Source organism: Periplaneta americana, chromosome 1 (assembly GCF_040183065.1).
Source record: "Periplaneta americana isolate PAMFEO1 chromosome 1, P.americana_PAMFEO1_priV1, whole genome shotgun sequence".
Lineage (NCBI taxonomy): Eukaryota > Metazoa > Arthropoda > Insecta > Blattodea > Blattidae > Periplaneta > Periplaneta americana.
Genome location: NC_091117.1, coordinates 54,887,414 through 54,906,506, shown reverse-complemented (window position 1 = coordinate 54,906,506; position 19,093 = coordinate 54,887,414). Strand labels below are relative to the sequence as shown.

The 19,093-nt window shown below is 35.8% G+C and overlaps 2 protein-coding genes across 11 annotated transcripts in view; both read right to left on the bottom strand.

Annotated features, from left to right (window-relative positions):
- Positions 1–2,223, bottom strand: part of LOC138696028 (retinol dehydrogenase 11-like) — a 195,843-nt gene extending 193,620 nt beyond the window's left edge. The window contains exon 1 of the mRNA XM_069820536.1: positions 2,220–2,223. The gene's annotated coding sequence lies outside the window, so the exon portion shown is untranslated. The remainder of the gene's footprint in view (positions 1–2,219) is intronic.
- Positions 1–19,093, bottom strand: part of Tlk (Tousled-like kinase) — a 438,411-nt gene that overhangs the window by 15,058 nt on the left and 404,260 nt on the right. For all 10 annotated transcript variants that reach the window (XM_069820426.1, XM_069820455.1, XM_069820436.1 and 7 more), the window contains 6 exons: positions 14,399–14,491; positions 14,034–14,281; positions 13,230–13,488; positions 7,875–8,078; positions 3,159–3,250; positions 1,631–1,778 (listed from right to left, as the gene is read on the bottom strand). In XM_069820426.1, coding sequence (XP_069676527.1) covers positions 1,631–1,778; positions 3,159–3,250; positions 7,875–8,078; positions 13,230–13,488; positions 14,034–14,281; positions 14,399–14,491 — 1,044 coding nt within the window. The remainder of the gene's footprint in view (positions 1–1,630; positions 1,779–3,158; positions 3,251–7,874; positions 8,079–13,229; positions 13,489–14,033; positions 14,282–14,398; positions 14,492–19,093) is intronic.

Sequence of the window (19,093 nt, the reverse complement as noted above, 5' to 3'; positions counted from 1 at the left end):
TGCTGGACGAGTTTTGTACACTTTGCTCTTTAAATAACCTCACAAAAAAAAGTCACAAGCAGTATCACATGTTGTGTTTATTTACACTACCAGACAATTCGAAGTGGGTTTCATCTGACATTATTAAGTGACGAATAATCCCTGTATCTTCGTTCATTAAATTAATTCATTGCAAAATTCCATTCTTGAAATGAAGTCACGGTCTGACAACTCTTGCACTACTTGAATTTTGTACAGATGGTACAAGTAATTTAAGTCTATGTGCAATATCCGATAAGGAGACCTGTTGGATATGTTAAGGGCAACAGCTTGTCGATGTGCAGATTGTTTTGGACTGCAAATGACAGCAGCATGCACTCTTTTGATATTCTCGGAGTATGCACAGTTCGAGGTCTGCCTGCGGGTTTGTTATCACTTGCAGAAGCTGTTATTCGTAATTTCTCAATCCAGCTATTGATTGTGTTGCGATCTGGGACTCTTCCATGTCTTGCAAAGTTGAAATGCCACCTGAATAATAGCTGTGTGGTTATTTATCATTGAGTCTCCATTTTTTTTAATGTCTCAAGCCTCAATAGTGAATTCCCAATGTTCTACTGAACAACAAGGCATGTTTATTCAGTGCATTTACTTAAATAATTCAGATTTGCAACAAAAACAAAAATCGTTGTCATGTAAATCTAAACAATTGACACTCTAACCTCAAATAGCATATCTTGAGTATGTTATGCCATGCCTAGCTTCAATCCACCCCAACTATCGGATGGGTATTACATAAGTCAAAATCATGAGTTCATTCTGCCCCACCTTGTAGTATGAACTCAATGATTTGTCAAATGCTAAAACCAATTATACATAGTCCAGACTTCCATCAACACAGGAAAAATTTCCGAGTCTGCATGCAATAATCAGGCCTATCTTAACCCAGAGAGAACTAAAAGTTGAGGTGGACACTTGTGCTTCCATGCAACAAAGAATTGTAGTAAGTTGTGATTTACGTGACGCTTGAGAGTAATTTCTAAACATAGATTAGTATAGGCCTATGTTACCATTTTAGTACTTTTACGTCAAAAAGAAAACATCTTCTAGCTTAGTGCCAAGGCATGGTGGCACCACTTTTACAATCACTCCTATTGTAGTAGAATTAACGTTTCTTTCGACTTCTGACAGCTTGCTAGTTGCATGGCATATGAATATGTTGTCATAGCACTGCCAACCTGCTGCTACTGCTAGGAGTCGGTCTGTGACGATATTTTCGATAATATGGCAGCATTGCTTGCAAGATTTAGGTGAAGAGAGCAGGGGACGTCAATGGTGATTGGCTACTTCCAAGGTTAACCTTGATTGTCATGATAACTACCTGTAATGTGGCTAATGTGGTTAATTCTATTATAGCTAGAATAATGAATACTGAAATTCTACTCCTTACACCAATGTAATGTCCGTAAATGTCTTCATGCATTTCCGTAAGAACCAAATACCAGTAATACTTACAGAATTCACATCACTCATCATCTTTAACTAAGCAACATTGCATTTCAGACATAAGATATAGAATATTAAATTCATACAGCTTTACAATCTATTTTGGAAAAATCTGCAATGTAATCAGTAAAATATTCATGTTACTCACCTGTTTGAGATAGAAGTCCAAGTCATGTCCATCACAGTACTCCAGTACCGTACAGAACGAATTGGCGTCAATCTCAAACACGTCATATAGCTTCACCACTCGAGGATGATCCAGTGCTTTATGGATGTTGTATTCCCTAAGCGCATGTCTAAAAACACAAACAAATTATAATAATCAGTCTTGTGTCAGGTCAGTTCCTCAGTAACTCAACACAGCAGTAACTTTTCTATCAGAACTCTATAATTAATAACATTAAAGAAAACATGACATATTTATTTCTGTAAGACATCTCCTATAAACAGGGACCTGAAAATTTCGCATTCTTAAATTGTGGGGCAGAAAGTATTTTTCTTTATCTGTAAGGTAATTTCGCATGATTTTCTAGCAGAATTGGAAGTGCGAAAAAATGCGATTTCCTATAAAATTGCGAAATCACGAGAAAAATGCTATTAATTGCGATTTATTAGTAAAATGCTGTTTTTCAAGCGAAAAGCTCATCATACGATATGTTTTCCAAAGCTGCTAAAAAAAAAAAAACCCCTGACCAAAAGAACTTTGTGGCTATAGTGAAGACATTCTACCTGAAGAATGCAGTTCTACTGAACAATGTTGATACGTTTCCAGAATTTTCGAGTATACCAGAACAAGAAATTCGAAGTGCATACAATTCATTTAAGAATCTTATTTGAACAGCAGGTGAAAAATGTGACAATGTAACATAGTGAAAGTGTTTAATGCTTTAAGAACAGCGAACAAAGCATTTTCAGTATGTTGTTTGCAAGTATTGTGGACACCAACAAACAGTGTTGACAGTGAACATGTTTTATCTCAGTACAGTGCTGTTGTTTCAGAGAGACGATGTAATTTGAAGGATGAAAACAGTGAATTGTGCACAATGTTATCTTTTGAAAAATGAAAGATAGAATGCACAAAGTTTCCTTTGGAAAAAATAGATGCTAATTTGGAAAAAGTAGATGCTAATTTCAGAAAAATAGATGCTAATTTTGATCAAAATGGATGCTAAAAATTCAGGTCCGTACCTATAAAGAATAAATCTCGTATTTATGATCCCCAAAAGCATGAATCAGAAGAAGGTTTAAAGTAATTTTCCCTTATAAAAACGGGGGTACCAATAACATACCAGAAAGAGGGAGGACTTAAAATGCGTTTAAAGGGCTTAGTAAAATATTTACTGTTTGCATCCCAGCTCTGTAGCATGTAAAGAATGTATGTAAATCACAAGGTGGTAGAGCAGCAAAATGGAAAGGGAAAAAATAAATCAACTACTATTCTATTTTTAAAAAATCCTGATGCAATGTACTGCGCAGTAATATTTGTGGGAACTAGATTGTAGTCAGTATTTTTGATAAAGGCATACTCTCACTTTTCTTCATAAATCAGAAATTCTAGATTATCTGGGCTCTACATTCATTAATTTGGACAACTTATCCTCTAATTAGCTTGGGTTATCGAGGTTCACAATGACAGTGACAAAAGTAAGTGTATAATACTTTTAATCACAACTCACTTAATATAGTTGGCCTTCTTATCCTCTTTCCAGTCTTTGTTCAATTGATGTACTTTACAGGCAACATAGCGCTGCTCCTTCAAGTCAAAAGCCTGTAACAACACAATAAAATGCAATGCAATAAACTATTCGAAAGCTTGTATAAAACAATGACTATATTCTATTTCCATACACAGACATCAATTCACTTTATCTAGTGTATTATAAAACTCCTAAGTTTGGGAGAACTAATAGTACCATACCGATATTTTTCTAAAAATACTGCATGTTTAACACTGTGTAATGAATACGTCTATCTACAAGATACAGTAAATACAGATTTCTTGTAATACCAGTATGATAATGTGAAAGTGTAAACATTGCTCAAAGCTTAATATTAATAGCTTAGCAACATTATTAAGTAGAAAGGTAAAACCTGTATGTAAAATATACAGAAAATAAAGGGCATTGTGGATATCTAAGTTGTTTTACTGGAAATACAATACGAGATACGGGTAACTGGACTGATGCTCTAAAATTACTTATAGAGAAATTTACTCAGTTGGAAATGCTATCACCTTCAATGTACTTCCCTCCTCGATCCCTACATGCTCCATGCGAATTTTCCACTGTTGATACCAGTACTCCAGCTCCATTTCTGAGAGCTTTCTCATGAGCTCCACCGCTTTTACTTTCACTGCATCTACAGACTCTAACTGGTGTCATTTTAACCATTCAGTACTGCGTACTTCTTCGTAACGTATTCAGTCACGTGGGGTACAGCTGCCACCCAAGCCATATTCTTGCTTTAGAGAATGGGTTTGAATATTCTTTTCAATATGAATGGTTACATAAATGTGTTACTACTTAGTATGCACAGTTTAATTATAAATAAATATAAAAATAGTTTTGAAACAGAATTAGTTCATTTGTAATTAATAGATAATTATTTATGTGTAAATTTCAAATACTTTCTACATTTACCTACAAAATTAAACTTCCCTCAACGTTTATGTAGTGATCTTCATTCGTTGCTTCACTCTAACCTTAATGTCATGATCCCAACAAAGCACAAGTACACAGACTATTTCTAACAAAGGCTACTGCCAAACTGAAGGTCACGCATTGTTGAAACTTAAACAATAAGTGGAGGAGGGAGCACCTGTCAATGCCCCTCTCTCTCCATTGTTGTTGAATCTATAGAAAGCTCTCAGCAACGTCAGTCAGGTTACATTATAGCCACATCTCATTACATTATAGCCACATCTCATACAGTAACACATATTAGAGGTTTAAACAATGCATGTGTCTAATTTTACTGCAATTAGTGTATTTAAGTGATTGCCTGTTCTAATGGTAGAAGTCTGATCTGAACATACTGATTATTATTTTTGGCTTTCAGGATCTATTTTCAGATTCACGGGGCTAAAAAGTTGATTTAATAAACTTGGTAAGACAGGCACTGCATATGCTTGGTTGTTATCTAAGGAATGTGATGTCATATATTGTGGAGCACCATCAATATGTCTGATTCAAAAGCTGCATTAACAAACAACTTACATGTGAGAATATAAAAAGTGTAAAAGAGAAAGAGAGTTAAATGAAAATACTGAAGTTGTTAAGTCAGATTAGTAGATATACTGACAGAAATGCTCTCTCGGATCCATGGTTCCACTATCCTTTCCCTTGAGTTTCTGATTTAGAGGCGATTTTGATAGCGTGAAAAATGCACCAACATTACATAAAACGTTTTTCCATATTTAACGTTGAAATTTCACAGTCCTAATAATTATTACACATGATCAATATATTTTATATGCGATTTAGCGTTATTTTCTTTGCTGTGAAACCCACATTTTACATTAAAAATTGTTGTTGTTGTTTCAATGCCTTGCATTTAGCAATGAAGCCATTAGCATTCGTGCTCTCCATTACTTCTGGGCTACAGTGTCTTCTGCAGATAGTGCACTGCAGGTCTTCAAGTGGCTCTCGTTCATCTCCTCTTGACTGTTACACAGAGGACACACTGGTGAATTTAGTATTTGTAGTTTATGTAAGTGGCTTGCCAAGCAATCGTGACCTGTAAGCAGCCTGAAGGCAGCAATTGCAGTTTTCCATGGTGCTTGTGGGATTACTTCTCGGTTCAAGATTAGGGTGTTCCATTTTTTGTTTTCAGCATATTTTTGTTTCCTCAATATGAAGGTATGAGAATTTAGAATTGATCAGGAGCTTTACTGAAGCCACTGTTTTTAATTTTTTTTTATTTCGACTAATGTAAAAACAAATAATGCATTTCGATTCAACGTGTAAAATAGAAATACTTTAAATAATCAATGACTTGGCAATGCTGCTGCCTTGCTGCCACATGATTCGCACTCCCTCACCACATCTACATGAAGCTGCGTTCCTATTAGTCTGCTAATTCCTGCCCTTTGCGAGAACCAGTCACATTCAGTGATGGATGTAGCAGCCATCCGTACAATCACTTCTTGTCTTTGTTGTGCTTGCTGAAGTGTGTGGTGTCAGGACTACTACAGTGAAGAGATGGAATTTTTCACAGTCACTGTACATATCACTAGAAAACAATGGCTGTGAAAAGGAAAACGCTTTCTCTCGCGGAAAAAGTTAATTTAATTCGCAAAATGATGGGGGAAAAATCCAAATGCTAAGATATCTGAGATGCCGAGAGGAAGACTTGATTGGCACCTAGATACCCTTACGTTTCCATATTTTTTGTACAGTATTGTCCATAATTCACTTATTGTATATTATTTGCAAATAAATTGCATTTTTGCAAAACTATTCAAACTTTTTCAAACAAAAGAGCAAACCCTACTTAGCATCAACCTCCATTTAAGGTTAATTATTCTGTGTACCCAGAAAAATATTGAATAGATGTTCTACTATACTTTTAGACAATACCTTTTACCGAAAAAAATCTGTACACGGAATTCTATGAAAGACTATAGCATGCCCAAGCATAGAGCCTCAATCCAATGCTATGGACCGGAACCTTGTGTTCGTATCTGTAAGTGTACAAACAAACAGGCTCTGATGAAAGGATTACTAACAGCAACAGCTAAGAGACATGCTATATACTTCTTATTCAAGTGGATTCGGAACACCTCAAAATTTGTGCTTCAGTGGCTGACCATGATAACATCTTTGAAAAATATTGGAGTGCAAGAGGTCAAATGACTTTATTGTCAAACACCTGGCATTAGAAAACAACAACAACATACTTCTTATTCGAGAACCAAAACCTGATTCAACTAAACAACTCCTGGCCTTGGAAATGAGAATTCTAAGATGGGTAACCGGACTTTAGCCTGGAAATTGCACCTAAATAAGCACCTCACATTTTGGGCCATGACCCAACTTGCAGGAAATGTGTGATGGAGTCATCACCTCACATTTTACTGGATTCCCAAGGTCTAAGCCAAATCAGACATTGTTATGTTGGGAAACATATATTGTCTTCTGAGGAATTTCAGGAAATTAAATTGTATACATCTTAAGTCTGATTAGTGTAATATGCAACTAATCGGCGATTTTATGCAATGGAGGGGGAAAGGAACTGGCCATCCTACCCCATTATCTCCTGGCCTAGTTGTCTCATAAGTGGTGCCATGTTGGTATCACTTGTGAGGCTCAGATCTGTCTTCGGACAGTTGACTAAACAAACAAACCCAGCAGTTCCTCTGATTGAGGTTCTAGCTGATATGTACACCTATTATCAGGCATTACATCTCACTTGACGATATGTGTCAGAGGAAGAACAATTGTTTGTATGCATCTGAAGTCTGACTAGTGTAATATGTAGCTAGTTGGTGATGTATGCAATTAAGGGAGAAATAAATTGGCCACCCTACCCCATTATCTCCTGGCCTAGTTGCCTCATAAGTGGTACCATGTTGGTTTTTTTTATTGGATTATTTTATGACGCTGTATCAACATCTAGGTTATTTAGCATCTGAATGATATGAAGGTGATAATGCCGGTGAAATGAGTCCGGGGTCCAGCACCGAAAGTTACCCAGCATTTGCTCGTATTGGGTTGAGGGAAAACCCCGGAAAAACCTCAACCAGGTAACTTGCCCCGACCGGGATTCGAACCTGGGCCACCTGGTTTCGCGGCCAAACGCGCTGACCGTTACTCCACAGGTGTGGACACCATGTTGGTATCACTTGCAAGGTTTAGACCTGTCTTTGGATAGTTGACTAAACAAACAACAAAACCCAGCAGTACCACAAAGCTGGTGTCGCATAGAAGTCTTCTAGGTTGATTTCCAGCTTATGGAGTGCACAATGGGACATTATTTTGTGCCTAAGTGCTATAGTCGAAATACATACCCTTGAAGAAGAAGAAGAAGAAGAAGAAGAAGAAGAAGAAGAAGAAGAAGAAGAAAAAGAAGAGAAAGAAGAAGAAAAAGAAGAGAAAGAAGAAGAAAAAGAAAAAGAAGAAGAAAAAGAAGAAGTCTGGCAAGTTTGAGAACTGAAGGTGTTCAAATAAGATAGTCCAAAACCACACATTTAACAAAAATAGTTTTTTGTGCCGGTTCATTTCTTACACATATGGGAAAGCTACTAGTAAAATAATATAACATTTAAACTACAAATAACATAAGTATACGCAGAAGAAATTATGATACCGCACCTAATAGCTCTCCTGTAAAATTTTGTCTGTGTGGCTTAGGACTATTATCATTTCACCCCTTCAACTGTATTTCTTTCCTACCTTGTGCACTTCGCTGAAGCCGCCCTTGCCTAGAAGCATGAGTAGGAGGTAACGCTCATTGAGGACAGGATGGTTGTTGAAGCGAGACTGATCTTCGTTGTGAATCCTCTTGAGCTCACGTATGTGCAGGTTGCGTTCCCGTTCCAGCTTTTCCATTTCCAGCTGAAGGTCTGCATCCTCCTTCTTCAGTGCACTCTGCCGCAGCTGTAGCATAATAAACGTGTTTCATACTTTCAATTTGCTGAAAACATGAGATTAAGAAAAAAGATCTATTATGTAAATTACCTATTGTGGATGATTGGTTGGTTTCTGTATAATATTTCACATTGGAAAGCAGTTTCATCTTATTGAGCCTTTGAGTACTGTCCAACAAGAAGTCTGCACTCTTTTCTTATGTAAATGCACATTATTGTGGAAAGGAGCACTTATAATATATATTGAGTTGTCTAGTATCAAAGACGTTTGAGATGGGAAGGGCATGTAGCACGTATGGGCGAATCCAGAAATGCATATAGAGTGTTAGTTGGGAGACCGGAGGGAAAAAGACCTTTAGGGAGGCCGAGACGTAGATGGGAGGATAATATTAAAATGGATTTGAGGGAGGTGGGGTATGATGATAGAGACTGGATTAATCTTGCACAGGATAGGGACCGCTGGCGGGCTTATGTGAGGGCGGCAATGAACCTTCGGGTTCCTTAAAAGCCATTTGTAAGTAAGTAAGTATCAAAGTCAGCTACATCCACATTTTTTCAAATTGAGTTAATGCTGTATGTGCGATCTCTGTATGTTTTTCTATAGATCTGTGAAGAGTTAATTTGCAAAATGGGTATCATTCCATTTAAATTGAAGACTGAAGTTCCCAGTTAGGTGCAGAGTCAGCTACGTCCACGTATGCAGATTTCGCGCGCATTTTATATCAAAAGTTAATTTGCTTCAACATTCATTGTTGTCCACTTGAACTCTCCGCTATTAATTAACGAATTCATTAATTCGAAGGCTATGAAAAATATTGTGAATAATTCAAATTCATTTTTGTGCCAGTTTTAAAGAAGTAAATTTGTAATTTTTTATTGAACAAGTTTGTATCATCCATATGTTGTTCCACTTGAAATAACTAAGTAGTTAATAAAGGATAATATTTAGACATTTTGTGCATAATTACAGTCTATCATTGCAAAAACAGCTAAATCCACAATGGTGGCTTCAAAGCCACCTTCATCTAAATAAAAAATGTGTTTCCCGCCAAAAACCAGAAAGCTTGCAAATTCAAATTTCCAATATATGTTGTTGTTATCTAATGCCGGGCTTTGGCAACGAAGCCATTAGCGTTCTTGCTCTCCAATATTTCTCTGTGGTGGATCCATCAGGTAGAACTTCACAGGTTATGAGATGATCTTCAGTCATTTCTTCTTCTTTGTTGCATAGAGGGCAATTTGGATTTGTGTAAATTCCTATTTTATTCAAGTGTTTGGCCAAATAATCGTGTTCTGTAAGCAGTCTGAATTTTGCTACTGCAGATTTACGTGGGATTTCTGGAATAATTTCTGTTTTTTTTTTTATTAAAATGCTCCATTTTTTATCTTTGGCTTTGGTACATAGTGCTTGGTTTTGCTTGATTTTATATTTATTTTTAATTAGTATTTTGATGGATGTAAAAGGTAGGCTTGTATTTGTATTATGAATTAAAATGGATCCTTTTTTGGCAAGAAAGTCAGCAGTTTCATTTCCAGCAATTCCGCAATGTGCAGGTATCCATTGCAATTGAATTCTTTTCTGTAGTTTTTGAAGTTGTTGGATCATTTTGTGACATTCTTTAATTCGGAGTGACATCATTTTATATGAGTTTATTGCATATAATGCTGCTTTAGAATCAGAGAGAATGACAGCATTTTGAAATTAATCTATTCTGTATAGTAGGTGTTGGAGTGAGCTATGAATAGCCATTATTTCCGCATCAAAATTTGCTGTATGATGTCCTGCTGGTTGATAAAATGAGAATAATGCACACATAATTCCTGATCCTGAGTTGTTATCGACAGTAGACCCATCTGTGTAGATATGTAACCATTCTTCTGTGGGTATCTATTGTTCACAGCTTCTAATGCCAGCACTTTTAGTACAGGTTTGGAAGTTTCAGATTTTGTAACTGGTTCTTCTAAATCTAGTTGAATGTTAATTGGTTCGAAGATTAGAGGGTTTTCTCTGCTTAAAATGTTTTCTTTAGATTTAGGGAGATTCAATTCTGTTTTTATTTCCGTGACTTTGGACAGGAAACTTGTTTGTGTTTTCAACTTGGTTGGTTGTAACAGCCTTTTTTCCCATTTTGTTGTTAACCATAGCATTTTTTCTAGAGTGAGATATTTTGGAGGGTTCTGGGTTAGGGCTTGCATTGCCGTGATTGGAGTTGATTTTGCTGCATCAGTTATTAGTCGCAGAGCCTGATTTTGGCATACTTCTAGTCGATTCAGGTTGAAATTATTTGCTGTAATTAATACCTCCGCATTGTAGAGAAGTATTGGCTTGATGAATGTTTTGTACGTGATGTTCAAAGTCTGCCGATTACTACCCCACTTGGCTCCAGCTAATCTCTTTAAAATTGGAAGTCTTTTTGTTGATTTGTTTACTACTGCTTCAATATGATTTTTCCAAGATAATTTTGAATAAAAAATTGTCCCTAAATATTTCGTTTCATATGTTTGTCTCAGGTTTGTTTCTTGAACTGTAGATTTAGTTTTGGGATTTTTTTCAAGCTAAATATTTGAAACGTTGTTTTATCAGTATTTATGGTCATCAAATTGTTGTCAGTCCACTTTTCTAATAGGATCAGAGCCTTTTCCATTGAAGTTTTGGATTTGACTATTTGTGGGGAAGATGTCCATATGACCATGTCGTCTGCAAAAAAGTCTTTATTTCTGGGCTTGAAACAGCTGGGGGGAGATCGTTGATGTAGATGTTAAACAAGGTTGTACACAGTACTGCACCTTGTGGGAGGCCCATTTTTATTTGTCGGAATTTGGAAGTACTGTCATTGTATTTTGTAGCACAGAAACGCTGGGAAAGGAAGTGAGTGATCCAGTTTAGCATGTTGTTTTGAATGCCTATTTTTGTGAGTTTTTCAAGTAGTTTATACCTCCATATTGAATCGTATGCTTTTTCAAAATCAATGAAAACTGATAGCGTATCTTGATTTTTGTTGAAAGATTCTTTGACATCTTGGGAGGGCTGAATTGTATTTTCTTTTGTAGATAGGTGTTGTCTGAATCCTGTTTGCGCTGCAGTTAGTATGTTATTACTTTCTAAGAACCAATTTAACCTCGCTGAAATCATACGTTCTGCAATGACACTTATTAAAGAAATTGGTCTGTAATTATTTATATCATCACCTGTCTTGCCTTTTTTTAGAATAGGGATAATTATTGCTTTTTTCCACTCTGTAGGTACAGTAGAAGTCCATGATAGGTTAAATAATTTCAGTTGTGCATTTCTTCCCTTTTGTCCAAGATGTTTCAGAAATTCTGCATGTATTTTATCAGGTCCAGGAGATTTTTTATCTTTTAACTCATGGATTGCAGAATCTAGTTCTCTTATGGTGAATTCTTTGCGGAATATATCGTTTGTTTGTTCTTGACACTTCTTAAATTTTTTGAGATCTTTTTTGATCTGCCTTTGCTTCTTTTTAGCTTCAGGAGAAAGTTTATGTTGAGAGTTACAATGCTTATTAAAGGCTTCAGCAATAGAGTATATGTTTGTCTATGTCATAACTTTATGGTGGAAAGGAACGAAACTGTTTATAGAAAAGCCATTGTTAAAATTAGTTTTTTGTTTCTGATACAAAATTTTATATAATGGATGCAGCTGGCTTTGGTATTAGACGAATCTTTTATAAAATTCAGTCACACAATAAATATTATTTCACATGAATTCCCTTGTAAGACAAACAGACAGAAAAATTCTGAATATGTATGTCCAAGCTACATTTTTTTTTTATTTTCTGAAGATTTCATTTCACAGGATGTTCTTATTTAACAATTAACTGACTATACCAATATGAAAAATGAAGCCGACTTATGATTTTCCATGTAGGATCCATGAAAACAAGTTTCACACCTCAGAACAAATATATATTTTGGTATGAATAAAAAAAAATGTGCGATGTGATATAAAAAGTCTGGGAATCCTGCGCAAGCATGCTGAAAAATTAGAGCAGGAGAATTTTGTGAAAGAAATAGGGTGTGATGAAATTTGAAAACTCACAATACTTAATAAAATTTATAAGACTGATGACAGGGACAGTGATGAACTCTGTTCTGTCAAAGCCAACTGCCGGTGGTACAGTAGAGGAAACCAACAGGCCTCTATCGGTTTTACTGGATTAAAATATAAAATACCAGATAATTACCTAACATATTTATTTTAAAATAAAGCACACTGCACAGTGGGCCAGAATCTCAATTTAACTGGAAAAAATTACATTTTTTAAAGTTGGTGGTTCTACTCTGTAAACATAAACCAGATGTCTGCACTTCAGAAATCCACAACACAGAAAGGGATTTGGCAATTAGCAATAGTAAATGCATAGTGGAAGTTGATGATTGATAAAGACCCAGGCGGTCCGCACCCAGTTGCGAGTTGGAGTGATATAAGGGAAGATCATTCTGTGTTGTGCTTAAGCAATATATATATTTTTTTAAATTCCGCATCGAAAGTTTGCCAGGCTTAACGTCCCCATCCGAATCATTATCAAGTCACATATGCCTTCTCTTCATATGCTACTTTAGAAATATGTGCGAAAAAAAATATGCATTTAATTTGTTTTTATAACATTATATTCTTTCAATATTCAGTTGACAGTGCAATGATATCTTAATTTCCATAAGTACTCCAAAATTGATCACACTTGCAATAATGGTACTCTTTTGTCTGTTTAGAAAAATGACTTATTTACTCTGACACTTAAATGTAGGCTGCCTATTTACTTTAAAGAAGTGTCTGGTTCTTTGATATTTTCATGACCCAAAAGAGTCAATTACAACGAAAATTTATTTCTGTACAGAAAACAACAATATTAAAAGATGATAAGATATAGTAAGCTTTTAAAAATCTTATTTCAGTCTTAAATATGAAAGTTGCCTGGTTAAATTGGTAAGGCGATGGAACCCATTACATTAAACAAGTTAAAAATAATTCACTATAATACAATGAAATCTAATTCGTTACCATGAAATTTAATGCGTTAAAAAACAGTAAACCATTTGCAAAGTTTACAACTTAAAATATATATCCTAATATTTTATCAAGTTTTCACAACCAGTTATGTAATTATACCAATCACAAAGTTGAAAATATGATGCCCACCTTGAGAATTTCGTCAGCCTCATAGTACTCTTGCCACGAGAAGCCTTGGATGGCATCTGGTTTCAGGAAAGTAGCATCAGTGCCATTATGTAAAATGGCAGAACCCTGCCCTTGCTGTTGCTGCTGCTGTTGTTGTTGCTGCTGCTGTTGCTGATTATTTCGTTTACGACCTGTTTCACTGTTTGATGGCCTTTTCTTTAGCAACATTTTCTTCTGTCGGTCAATTTCTTCCCGTTCTGCTGTGATTTCTTCTTGCCGCCTAGAGAAAAATAGTATTTCTATAAATATTCTACGTATTACCGACAAGAGTAATGGCATAATGATTTGTGAGTAACTAAAAATGTTAGGCTAGGAACCTATACAGTCTGCTAGCAACATGGATTCTGTCAGCAAATGTGAGGACACCTGCAGTCATCGGAAGAAACCAAATAATTGCACTGTTATCTACACTCATTGCCTTCTTGGTATTAAGTATTACCATTAGGGCCAGAAAGTTCATGTCCTAAAAGCCTACTAAATATGCATGCATGTATGCCTTTACAAACCTTAAAATATGCCAATAAATATACACTAATAAAATTCTGTATTTCTTGATATAAAATTAATAAATATGAAGGAATGGTGAATGGAAAATAAGTTCGTGGCAGAAGAAGATATCAGAAGATGGACACCATTAAGATATATGGATTGTATGCAAAAACTAAGAGGATAGCAAAAAAATAGGGATGATTGAAGAATGCTGGGTTTGCAGTGAAAGACTTGCCCTTAAGCAGGAATGAATGAATAGCAGCTTAGCATACATACCTTGCCAACTCCTGAAATGCATAACCATCAGTCCAGTTCTCTTGGAAAGTTGCCCCAACTCTTTGCGTGACAAACTGGCCTAGTCGTAGTCTATTCTGCATACATTTCTGCCGTGCTTCTTTCTTCTCTATGTTGGACTTCTCCTTGAGCAGTTTCTTCACCACATCGATGCATTTGTTGATGTGAGACTTGTGCTGCTCTATCACCTTCTGCTGGGCGGCTAACTGATGCCTTAGTTCCTCAGTTGTCTGTCATCAAACAATCAACTACAAATAGTCTCGTGATATTTATGGCTAGCTTCTATTTAATAAACACATGAATATGTACTTTGCCTGGCATCAAAATTTACTGTGAACAAGACTTACCCTATTTAGTTCATCTATTTTGTTGTTTCGGAGTTCCAGATCAGAAGATGCTTGTGTTTCAAATTCCTGTATCCTTTGACATGTCAACTCCGTCTGAGGAAGATCAAACAGTTTAGTTACTTTATTTATTCACCATTACATTCTTTAACAAAGACCATGTAATTTCAATGAAATTCGACATTTTACTGTACAAAATCTTGACAATGAAATGGCGGAATTAGATTTTGAATTCTAACAACCACGCTTTGGTATAAAAAATATCCTCCGTGACTATGCATCTCACCTTGTGACGTGTAAGAATTTCATTTAAACATGGACAGATCTATCAATACTTAAAAAAATAAGCCGATTAAAAAATATACAAATTTACATTCATTAAAGTGTATACACAACTATTCTGAAGCTTTCTTCAAACACTTTCTTAGAGATGCATATTGCTATACAGAACCTTCAACTTAAGACACAACCCTTGTCATGGCAGGTGGATGGGCGATAGGCCGTTCTCTATAGTGGGAAAACCAATGTTATTGTGCAGCAGCAGCAGGCAGGCAGGCAGGCGGGCGGGCGGATAGGCTGGTATTTCAAGCAGGGAAAACCCTGCAGTGTTGTGTGACCCAGCATGCAATTAGTGTTAGTTTGTCTTTTGTAAGATGTGTATGTGTTTGGTCAGTTTTAGTTTTCATTTAATGTGTTTGGTGAATTGTGCTCTGTTTAAGTTTAAATTTATCATTAGTGTTTACCACTGAACAGAGGGTGTTTTTACTTTAGACGTATGCAAAGAAGAAATCCTACTAAAGTTGTAGTCTTAAAGTTCGTCGTCAATTCCTTGATGCAAATGTCCCAAATAAGGCCACAATTTCAAGACTATTCAGGAAATTCTGTACCATTGGCTCAGTTTTAGAACAGGAAGAAAAACAAGAGACGCACTGTACTAACAAAGGAAAAGCTTGATGGTATTGGAGCACTCTTAGAGGCGAGTCCGAAAAAATCTATCTTGCGTGTAGCCGCACAGGTTGGTGTGTCTTTAGGATCGGCCCATTAAGCCACAAAATTGTTAGATTAAAGCCTTATGAAATTAGAAAAGCCCACAAACTGAACAATCCTGATCATAATGTTAGAATTAATTTCTCTAACTGGCTTTTAAATTCCATACACGATGGCATAATCAATCCCGAACTGTTGTTCTTTACTGATGAAGCATGGTTGCATTTAATCAGATATGTAAATTCACAGAATAATCATTATTGGAGTGATAACAATCTCCATGTGCCTCATGAAGCACCTCTGCATGATGTTAAGTTTGGTGTGTTGTGTGCGATCACTTCCAGGCCAATCTTCCATTATGACACATTAGATCCTCATCGTTATGTCAATGACATATTGTCTCAATTTTTTGAACAAATGAACGAGGATGAAAAAAATTATGGATGGACAATACAACAGCCCAGTGGCGTAGCCAGCGGGTGGGCCAGGTGGGATCAGGCCCACCCAAAAAAATATTCGAATTTTTGCGTATTTATGGAAATTACTCAACATTAAAACTTAACCATGGATCTAGAGCAATAGTTACAGCCGATAGCATTAAAGTTAGAAGTCAAAATGCGTTCACTTCTTCAAGAGTCAATTTAACTGTGTTGGATTGGGCCTAAAAAATATTCTGGTGGCGATGAAAAGAAAGAAACCATGGAGGCTATTGAATTGTTACATCAGCTAGAAAAATTTAATACCTTATTTTATTTGGTAAGCTTAGACGATATTCTTACTCTTACAAATTCATTGTTGGAAGCACTTGTCTCCAAAAATGGATATTAGTAAATGTTCGTCTTTCATTAAGGCAATGATATAAAACTTTTCAAAGCTTTGAAACGAAGAAAAATTCGACAATCATGTCAAGCACAAAGCTTTGTAATCTAGCAATTCTATCCATAGAAAGAGAGAGAAAAGTTGGGATTTGTTGAAGGACCCATCATCAGCGATCGACAGATTCGTTGCTAGGAAATCTCGACAGCTCCAGTTCACCTTATGAAGCGTTTGTATAGGTATGCCTTGCACGATTGTTTATCATAATTTTGCACGTTGTTAAATAAGACTTCCGGGAATGACTTTCAAGAGAGTTGAAAGCAGTGGCATTGTCAAGAGATGGGTCAGGTACTTTCTAAACCCTGCATATCTGACCCACCCAAAATAATTAGTCCGGCTACGCCATTGCAACAGCCCATACAACCGAGTGATCTATGTGTTTGGTGAACAAGTGATCGTTAATTGGCTCCCCGCGTTCCCCGGATCTTAATTTATGTGACCTTGGGGTATGTTAAAACATAAAGTGTATGTGAACAATCCTCATACATTAGAGGAACTTCAAGAGAATATTTGGGCCGTGATCTCCAGCATTTCAAGGCAGGAATTGAATTGCGTATTTCAGCATCATCTTCGCCGGTGTGAGTGTTGTATTGAAACTGGTGGAGATCATTTTGAACATCTTATGTCTGAAGGTAAGGAAATAAACACCATTAAATTAATTACAGAAGATAAACAAAACTATACGAGTAGAAAGAATGCATGCTGAGCCCCTTAGTAGTTCAATTACCGCACAACACAGCTGGGTGTTACCACTTGAGAGTACTGCCCGCCTACAGGTGCCTGGGTTGCGTCTTAAGTTGAAGGCAATGTATAATACTGGTATGTTTGTGTCAGCATAAATGAGTAAGGAAAATGAAAATGATAAGTTTTAAATATAGTACTACCTCTAAAACTGTTAATTTTACTAAGAAAATTTTAATTACCTTGTGCCTGATACAGACTGTTTCAGGAGGAACTGTAAATATTTTATATGTTGTTGTATCAATAATTCTGAATAAATCAGTTCATATAAATAAGTGTCCTATAGTCAATGGATGTGGAGAAACACAGTTGGACTTGGTCATAGCATCATCAAACGGACTAAAGAAATGTTGTTGCAATAACGAGTGTCACTATAAGAAAAGATAGATAAATACAGTAAATAATATTCAAAAGAGAAATACATTCATAAATACTGTACTCAGATATGGAGTGAAATACTGTCATGTGCAGCAATTAAAATATGTATAGAGTACTCACATTTTAAGAGTGTGGGTTGCACAAATCTGTAATTTTTTCTGCTTCAGTTTTGCAAAATACTGCATCTATAAATCCTTCTCAATTCTTCCTTAACCAAATCAATTTCGTCGTAAACATCAGCTTTCTTTTTACCACTCCCGGTAAGATTATAATACTTTTATCTTCCACATGTAAAACTTTGTTTTCCTTACTCCTTGCTCCATTGTAATGTATTTGTGATACCTATTTGCAAACTGAATGCCTGAAGTTATAATCTGAACTGAATGCCTATATTACAGTAAGGTACACATCTTGGCCTGCTATTGTTTGTGAAGGGTTGTTGATGCAACAGAAGAAAGAGTTTGACATACTTCACACTCCATCCTCTTTTTCTTAGAATTCCAGTTCTTGGCTCACAGAATGTTTTCCTCACAGTAAATGATTGGTCACTAATAACTAGGGAACGGATTTCTAGGTGCTAAAAAAGAGATATTTAGGACTTTATAAAATCCAATTTAAGACTTTTAGGAGTTTACACAAAATTAACAATTAATAATTTTAATTTTAGTAAATATTCCATTGTAGGTGGAATTTAAGTACAAATAACTGGAGCTGACAATGAGTGCTACTGAAGACTCAATGACTGATTGCTGATTGGTCAGTTTCATTTTGCTTAATGAGGTGAAAACTAATTTGTAAGCTTTCACTTAGCCTGAACAATCTACCATCCCTTTTATGCCAGGATGGACTTTTCAATTCAAACAAAATTCGGTTCCAGGAAATAAGGTAACATCTTCTTCCATCCCCTTCTCAGAACAATATGGAACGAAATTGCAAGACCAGTGTTTGTAAGAGAAATTTTTTTATATTTTAAATAGAATTTTTATAGTTTTTTGGGCATTTTTGCATTTTTAGTACCATATTTTTATTTTAAATACACGCAAAATACTAAAAAGCGTTTTTCAGGCACAAACATAGTTTTTAGGCATTTATATGAGTTTATGATTCATTTAGACACTTTAGGTCCTACAGCTGTGTAAATGAAAAGTACAGATATCTGAATAACATATGTCTAGAACGTAGCAAACAAAATAGGAATGAAGCTAGAAATCCATTTCCCATTAACATTACCGCCTAACTGTGAATTCCAGTTCTAGGTCCATAAAATGCCTTTGTCACAGTAAATTAAAGCAGCATTGGTCCCTAAAGGTATTACTGGTTACCTGCGAATTACTCTCATGACAACTGCTGTTTAATGTACATAGAACATGAATTTTTAAAGAATTTACGCTGCTAAATGCTGCTATAAACAAGTCGCTTATTAAAAATGAATTTTATAAAAATGACAAATTGCATTTGTTTAATACACATAAAAACTGTACTTATTAATGTCTGTTGCTGTAGCTGAGGTGTCACACTAACTGTGGTCACTACAACAAAGTTCAACTGTAGTAGTTTAGTGATGCAGTAGCTCAGACCTTGCATCAAAAGGCAAAAGGAAGTAAACATCAAAACGTGGATTTTTAGGTTATGGTTGATTCATATTTAGAATTTTATGCTTGTTTTGATGTTGGTCTTCCCAAATTGCAGAGATGGATAGTTGCAGATATTTTTCAG